The sequence below is a fragment of the Austrofundulus limnaeus genome, unplaced genomic scaffold (assembly GCF_001266775.1).
Source record: "Austrofundulus limnaeus strain Quisiro unplaced genomic scaffold, Austrofundulus_limnaeus-1.0 Scaffold33, whole genome shotgun sequence".
In the NCBI taxonomy this organism is placed as follows: domain Eukaryota; kingdom Metazoa; phylum Chordata; class Actinopteri; order Cyprinodontiformes; family Rivulidae; genus Austrofundulus; species Austrofundulus limnaeus.
The window spans coordinates 193,940-202,594 of record NW_013952435.1 but is presented as its reverse complement, the minus strand read 5'-3'; the positions used below and the strand labels follow the sequence as shown (position 1 = coordinate 202,594).

The 8,655-nt window shown below is 42.1% G+C and overlaps 1 protein-coding gene across 6 annotated transcripts in view; it reads right to left on the bottom strand.

Annotated features, from left to right (window-relative positions):
• The window catches only part of LOC106515866 (signal-induced proliferation-associated 1-like protein 2), a 138,434-nt gene that overhangs the window by 37,026 nt on the left and 92,753 nt on the right, over window positions 1-8,655 (bottom strand). For all 6 annotated transcript variants that reach the window (XM_014005900.1, XM_014005902.1, XM_014005903.1 and 3 more), the window contains exon 10: window positions 2,471-2,725. In XM_014005900.1, coding sequence (XP_013861354.1) covers window positions 2,471-2,725 — 255 coding nt within the window. The remainder of the gene's footprint in view (window positions 1-2,470; window positions 2,726-8,655) is intronic.

The window sequence follows — 8,655 nt, the reverse complement described above, 5'->3', positions numbered from 1 at the left end:
ACATTTAGGTGTTTAGTTAGCTTTATGCTAGTTTTGATAGCTTTTTGCTACATTTACATTCCAGTAAATGCTACTTCTCTTGTTACAAACATATTCTACTTTTTCTTTATTGGATGCTCTCTTCTGCAGCAGTTGTAAACTTTAGCTAGCTACATTTAGGTGTTTAGCTAGTGTTATTCTAGTTTTGATAGTGAGCAAACTTGATTGTTTTACGCCGCATGCCCTTCCTGATGCTACCTGGATTCAAACCTGCAGCCCCAGTAGAACAATGCCGCGGAGCTGTCCACTGAGCTCCAGCACCTCCCTTCTGAAGAGCAGCCTCTTCACGCTCAGTAATCATGTTGCAATTAAGCATTTTTTAACTCAATTAGTGAAAATAGTCCAACAAATATGAAGATAATTTATGTTAAATTTATGCCTGTAGATTATTTGTCTCTGTAATCCTCTCCTCCTCTCTCCCTCTTGACTCCTTCACTCCCCTCTTGCTCTAACACTCTCTCTGGGGGGCTACAAATCGTGGTCCGGGGAAGAGCACCGTCTTTGTTTCTGCAGTAATTGGATGAGATGAGCCGAGCCGTGTCAGTGTCCCCATCACCTCCTCCTCGGCGGGGTGCAGGAAGACGAGGGTGGGGTGGGGGTGGGGGGCAGGAGATGCAAAGAGAGGGGAAAATGAGCAAAGGACAACGGAGTCCTCCCACTTCCAGAGACTCTGATTAGGCAGAGAGGGCGGTCATTATCGGAGCACAGTCGGAACAGGCAACACCGGGAGGGGGGCACACGGGAAAGGTTATCAAGACCGTTGGGGTTTCATTAGGACGAACAAATCGCTGCTTTACACGGCTCAATGGAGACGTCCAAAAAGAGACGGAACAAAGTCCCAGTCCGGCCTCGTCGTCTGAGGACAGATGAAAGCAGGGCGGCGAGTTCATTTGAATAAAACGCTCCGTTTGTACCTATGCAAATATGTGAACACAATAACAGCTCCTCAGAGTCCCCGTGGCTCGTCTCGAAACAGGAAATACTCAGAGTTCAAAGATTTCACCACAAAGCATTTAGCTCTGTTCAGCGTTGTGTTCCTGGATCACAAACAGAAAAAAAAATCCTTTCACCCATTAAGCTTCACCAGCAGGAACATCCTGAAAGCTTTTTAATTAGTTTAGGTTCTAAATTTAATGTCTTTTTAAGGTTTGTCTGACTTAATGTGACACAAATGGTTTATTATCATACAGCCGGCGTTTTGGAGCAACTAACGGGACTCAGAAACTGACGTGAGGAAAAACATGACTGCCCGCCTCACGATAACCAGACACGAGATTAGAGACGATTCCAAGCTGAATTTACAAAAGAGAGACACTTCATGGTCTAAAAGAGGCTCTCTAATCTGATCGCAGGCTGCAAAAACAAAAAGTAGTCCCACAGAGGTTACAAGAATATTAGGAGTGGCCGAATCAACAAGCTGGACTCTTTTCTTTCCACGGGAAAGAAAAACATTCACACCAACCAGACAGCTAAAAACTTCAGAACAAACTATTTACAAGTCAGATAAAACTGATTAACATAAACCAGAGTGACACCAGGAAGAAAAATAAAACAGAAGGCTCGTAACTGCTCATAATGCAAACCACACATCATCATCATCTGTAAAACACATGGAGGCAGGGTGACGATGAAGGCATGTATGAATTCCTTTGGCAACAAGATCCAAGTGTTTATTGATGAAGGGATGAAAGACAGAAGCAGCCGAATGAACAGTAAAGTGTGTGAAGACGAAGCAACAAACCAGATTTCAAACATTGTGTTTAAAATCTAAAGAATTAGTGGTTTTTTAAACCTTCTGCTTTGTGGTTAAGAGTGGTTTTATTTAACGTCATTAAAAGTTAGATAATTCTGACAGCAGCAAAATGTTAGCCAAATACTACAAGTAGCACAAGGCTAGCTAAACATATAAAAAGACAAGCTAAAAGCTAAAAGGTTAGCTAAAATCTAATAGCAGCAAAACGTTAGCCAAACACTACAAGTAGCACAAGGCTAGCTAAACATATAAAAAGACAAGCTAAAAGCTAAAAGGAACAAAAGTTAACTAAAATCTAATAGCAGCAAAGAGTTAGCCAAATACTAGAAGTAGCAAAAGGCAAGCTAAGCATTTAAAAAGACTAGCTAAAATTAACAAAAGGCTATCCCCATGCTAAAAGTAAGAACAGCAGCTAAACGCTAATTTTAGAATAAAGCACAACAATAAGGAAGGAGCAGATTTCAAACAGAACAATATTTTAGATGCAATTAAAGAGAAGTCAACGTTTTTCTCTGGGGACAATATTTGTGAGTAAATAWAAATGTTTTGAAAACTGTAAAGCTGAATGTTTCTGATATACGAATGTCCAAAATATCACAAAGTTAGCATAAACAGATTTAAAAAAGGAAATGTTGGGAAATATAAACAAAAGAAACCAATAATTTAAACGCTGACAACCTGGAGCCGTCTGGCAGCTTCCTGTCGAAGGAGGTGCTTCGAGGGATGGCCGCCTGGTGCTGCTGGAGGATCTGCTGGCACTGCAGCCGGTCCGGACCCTGAGTGGGCGAGCCGCGGGACAGAGGCGCACCGGCGGCTGTGGGCACCCGATGCCAGGTCGTGTTTCTCCTGAAGGGGGTCTTGTACTCGCAGGGCGTACCCTCGCTGTCCACCTTGTACTCCACCATTGGTATCCGGTAAAGCTCGGAGCAGCCTCTGAGGAGGGAGGACACAAAGATCAAAGGTTCCTGTTTAATCCTCCATTCAAGAACATTCAAAAACCTTGAACACTGAATAAGCAGTTAATATAAAAATAACAAAACCAGAACAAACAGGTGCACATGCAGACCAAAGCGTGTGCTTATTTCATAAACATTTTGCACAYATTGGTCCGAYAGACACATCAGATATTCTGATATAAGAGGAAGCATAWAGAGGATTTTATTAAGAGCTGAAAATCTCCACCCTCGTGAGTTTCCCCTGAGTCACTCCACAGGAGAGGCCTTTTGTTCCTCAATCTCCATACCATTACTGCAAACAACACTGAAGCTACCTCAGAAGAAGAGGCCTGTGATGCCATTTCATGCAACATTAATCTCCAGATCTGGGCAGAGGCGTGGTGAGTGTGTCTGAGAAGGAAGGTATTTTTTTTTACTGGGTGGTGGGTTAAACAACCTCTGCTCTCCTAAGTTCAATTTCCAGGATGCAGTGGAGGGTGGAACGCTCTGTGTATTTCGCTGCGGTGCAGAAATGTACACACAGCGGTGCTTCGAGGAGGAGGATGGTCGGATTGCAGAGAGGCTGTGGTGAAAAGGGGGCGAATAATTCCTCTCAGGTGGGACCCTTTCATCAAACTGTTCTGTGAGTGGCCAGGCTGTTTACAGCTGACCTCCCACTGGAGCTGTGGGTGCTGTGGGAAGCAACTGGAAGCTCATCCTCCACTTCCTTTGAAGTAGTGTCACATATGATCTTAGCCAAGTCGGCCTCATCCGCAAAAACTGCAAAAAATGTCTTTTTCTGTGTGTTTATGGAGCAACAAGTGTAAAATAAAGTGTTGAAATATGTCACTAACACATTTGCATTATTTATCTCAATTTAAGGGTAAAATCTCAGTTAAAATATTCCATTAACATTTTATTGTTATTTAGCTAATTCTAATTAAAAGTTGAATCTTAAATGTTGTGGCTAAACATTGAAGATTACATTACATCCTGCAACAAAAGCAACCGCTAACACTGCCGAATGCCGCAGTTTGAAATGCTACTCGAACACCGGCTACAGCTGCAAGTTAGGTATCTTATAAGAAGCTTTAGCAGAGTTAGCAGTGTTTGCAGCTTTAGCAGAGTTAGTAGAATTAGCAACATTATCAGAGTTAACAGCATTAGTAGCTTTAGCAGCATTAGCAGTGTTGGCAGATTTAGCATTGTTTGTAGAATTAGCAGCATTAGCAGAGTTAACAGCATTAACAGCTTTAGCAGAGTTAGCAGAGTTAACAGCATTAGCAGCTTTAGCAGAGTTGGCAGCAGTAGCAGAGTTGGCAGCATTAGCAGAGTTAACTGTATTAGCAGTGTTAGTAGCTTTAGCAGAGTTTGTAGAATTAGCAGCTTTAGCAGAGTTTGTAGAATTAGCAGCATTAGCAGAGTTAACAGCATTAGCAGTGTTGGNTTGGTAGCTTTAGCAGAGTTTGTAGAATTAGCGGCTTTAGCAGAGTTGGCAGCATTAGCAGAGTTAGCAGCATTAGCAGTGCTGGTAGCTTTAGCAGAGTTTGTAGAATTAGCAGGATTAGCAGAGTTAGCAGCATGAGAATTGTTAGCATCAATGTTGGTTGCTTTTGTTAAAGGGTGGTGATGACATAGGAGCTGAGCTCAAACAGTAAAGTCTCCCTTCATCCTGAAATTCTTAAATGTAAACTTCAACACACAACCACAACATTTAAGATTTTAACTTTTAGTAAAAATTCATAAAATGTAAGAACAGCGAGCWAAACAACAATAAAATGTTAGTGGAAAAGTTTTAACTAAGATTTTACACACAGAAAGGGAGCTAAATGAAGAACATGTGTAGTGACATTTTTAACATTTTATTTTACACTTTGTGTTTGTTGGTTTGTAGACTTTGCAAAATATCCGTCCTTTGATTAAACATTCCAGAAGTCCTCATTGGATGCATTTCCAAAGTTTCTAAAACATGAAGGATTACTCCACTTTGTGATTATTTTTGTGGTAATTTTAAAAGGTAAAAACAAAGTTGCTGAGCGTCACCATGGATTGTATTTATTGTTGTTATTAACTCTGTTATTAACTCACTTGGTGGCAAACAGGTGCGTCTTATTTTTTCCACCAGGTTTATAAGCTTATGCTGAATCTTGTGTCAATTTAGTCCAGCGTTGGTTCTAGTTAGACTCCAGAGGACGATGCTCCTCCACCACTCGCCTCCAGGCCAACATTACAGTAAGTGACCAAGCACTCATTTCCTGCTGTTTCCCCATGATTTATACAGCGAGGGTGAGAGTCCCCGTATACATTACAAACATTCTGCTCACATCGGCTCATCTGCTGCAGCGGTGCTGACGGAGGGGCTCGGGAGAGAAACTCACGCTGTCACTTCTCGGTCAGAAAGCACAGCGAGAGACGGTGGCTGAGACCGCCGCTGCTGACAAGCTGTTACCTAGGCTTAGCCTTTCCCTGAGAGTAATGACGTGTGGCGGCCGAGTTTGACCACACGCACAGTTAATCATGCTAATGAGTGGATTAGCAGCCGTGTTTAAAAACAACTGACCAGCAGTCTGGAGGATTTAATGCTCTGGTTAGCATCCTGAGCAAGAAGTGAGTTATAGTGTGAAAGTAACGGGATAAAGATGAATTTCACGCATCAAATAAAGATCTAGTATTCCTCGTAGGAATGCATCTTATGCAACACCTTTCATTTCAGAACATCAAACTAAAGGAGGGATCAAATCTGGGTAAAAACATCGTCCYKCGCTGTTTGAAGGAATGATTCTYGTTCAGCTCAGTTGAAAACGTCTCTTCCTGCTCCTGGGTCTTAAGGAAACACTTAGAACTGTGTGACGACAGGACCTGGGACCTGAGTCAGAGCTGTCACTKCAACGGTAAGAGAAAGAGTGAGAAACGAGCTAATCCACCGCGGTCACAGCATGAAGGTTTGGACTTTGACCAGGAAGTGCTGGAGCATTGATAACAGGGTCGTTAAAGCGAGAGGGTCGACGAAATTAAAAAAAAAGGTGAAAAAATGAGCGAGGATTTCTTTGCAAACTGATCTGCAAAGGAAAAAAGAAAGAAGAGGGGATTAAGCCGAGCAATTTGTGCCGTGGGTTCTTTGAGTTTTGGTTTAGTGCTGCCGTCTTTAGCTGGGTGTTGGCATGGGAAGTGAGAAATCCGGCTTAATTTCAGTCCTGAGGAAAATTTGCGATGACGAGACCGATGACACTTTGGACGAAGGTCGCAATAGGCCATTTGAACGTCGCAACCAGGACTCGTTATCAGCAGGACGCCGCTGCAGGTCGGCCGACATTCAGAATAATCATCATTTTAAAAGATATATTTAGGATCAGAAGCCAGATCAAATTAAAGGATTGATATTTCTTGAAGGAATGCATGACTTTGCAGTCTTTCGTGGCAGAGTTAATCAAAACCCACAAACCTAGGAAGGAAGGAAGGAAGGAAGGAAGGAAGGAAGGAAGGAAGGAAGAAAGGAAGGAAGGAAGGAAGGAWGGATGGATGGATGGACGGACGGTTGGTTGGATGGATGGATGAATATGTGGTTGGTTGGTTGTATGGGCGGTTGAATGGATGGATGGATGGATGGTTGGTTGGTTGGATGGATGGATGGTTGGTTGGTTGTATGGATGGATGGTTGGTTGGTTGTATGGGCGGATGGATGGATGGATGGATGGAGGGAGGGATGAATATGTGATTGGTTGGTTGGTTGTATGGGTGGTTGGATGGATGGATGGATGGACGGTTGGATGGATGGATGGATGGATGGATGGATGGATGGATGGATGGATGGATAGATGAATATGTGGTTGGTTGGTTATATGGGCGGATGGATGGATGGATGGATGGACGGATGGATGAAAATGTGGTTGGTTGGTTGGTTGGTTGTATAGGCAGTTGGATGGATGGATGGATGGATGGATGAATATGTGGTTGGTTGATTGTTTGGGGAGTTGGATGGATGGATGGATGGATGGATGGATGAATATGTGGTTGGTTGGTTGTATGTATGGGCGGTTGGTTGGATGGATGGATGGATGTAATTAAAGTAAATTCTTATTCTTAGTATATTCTTATACAGTTTCTGCTCTCCACGAGATAGACAGACAGACAGACAGACAGATCGATCTCCGTACTGCTGAGGTTGTTGTTACACATCAAATGTCTAGTGGTTCATCAGTTGTATAACTAGATCTTGTGCTGTCAGTTAGTGTTTGAAGTTCGTGTTGAGGATGACTCTCAGCTGCTACCAAGCCTAATTTCAGCTCAACACCTGTAAAATTTCCATTTCCGTGTTGACAAATATCTTGAATGCTTGAATGTACGTAAAGGTTGTTCGTAAAGTGGAAAAATGTCGTTAAAATCCGTCCACTGGTTCATGAGATATTTTGCTGACAGATGAACGCACAGAAACATAGAGCACCGAGGGTCCCATCTGTTTCTGTTACTCTCAGCCCGTCTTGTAACGATATGCCGTATTATCCAGATCTTTTTGTTTACCCTCACATCTCTGGTGACCACACAGCAGAACACACAATCACTGCCATGTTCTGTACGTCACATTCCTGTTTCAAAGAGCTAATCTTCCTCATCTTCTTCTCGTTAAGTTGATCCAAGGATAACATGCTGAACTTGTTTAAAGCTCTTCGGAGTGATGATGGTGTTGCACTTAGTTCAAACCACATCCTGCCCTCAGTGTAAATCAAAACAACACAAGGTAAGGACAATTATAAATCTCAGCTAATTTAGGACCAGTTCAGGTAGAATTGTTGTTTTAATTTTTACCCACTAAACAGATAACAGCGTGAGACTGCAGCTAATGTTAGGAAATCTAAACAATATTTCCAGAGGAAACTCGTTTCTAAACTTATATTGGTGCAAATAAAAACAAACTTCCCTGTCGAGGAGTCCGGAGACTTTGTCTGGAGGTCATGTGACTCTTGTCCATTGTTGCCAGACTGAACCCCCCATCCCTGTGGTCTCAGGGGACGGACTGACTGACTGACTGGGGCCTTCCCAGCTGAATTCCTTTCCTTTGAGATAATCGTGGGGAAACTGGAGCACTTATTGTTGACTGCAACACTTTGGCAACTGAAAGACGCAGAACCAAAAAAAGCAACCGAGGTACTCCAGATTCTTCATCTAACCTCTCACCTCTCGGGTCGATGGAAACCTTGGGAGAAAATTTGTGGGACTTCGGACAAAATGTTGTGGTTGTCAAAGGAGGAACACTGAAAAACAGAGTTATGCTAAAAATAAAGGAGGGTCTCCTTATTCAGGTGGGAATCTTTGAGCATCTCACCACTCCTTTGCGGCTGCATAGTAAAGATAAAACTCTTATTGATGCGTCACAGAATTCAAATTATTGTTTTACAGTTTTTATTTTTAAAAAATTTAATTGTAGAAAAACACTCAAATCCATCAAAAGTTTGGTTTCCTTTGAAATCAGTAAAATTGCTACATTTGTGGTTATCCTGTGCTACATTTAGCTTTTAGAAAGTATTTTGCTACTTTTTGCTACTAGCTAGCCTTTTGTTACTTTAAGCTTTTAGCTTATCATTTGATAATTTAGCTTTAAACCAGTCCTTTGTTAATTTTAAATATCTATTTTTAGCTACTTTTTGCTATTCTTAGCTAGCCTTTTGCTAATTTTACTTTCTAATTAGCCTCTTGATACTTTTAGCTTCTAGCTACCCTTATGCTGCTAAAGTTTGTAGCCAGTCTTCCTAAATTATAGCTAGATACTTTAAGATTTTTGCAAAAYTATTGTACTTTTTAGGAAACATTTAGCTTATTTTACCTTTTTAGCAAGATCTTTGCCACATATTGGCTGTGTCCAAAACGACAGGACGGGTCCTCCGGAGGACCCAGACTCCCCGGTCTCGGAGGGCCGGGTCCTTGGTAGACCGG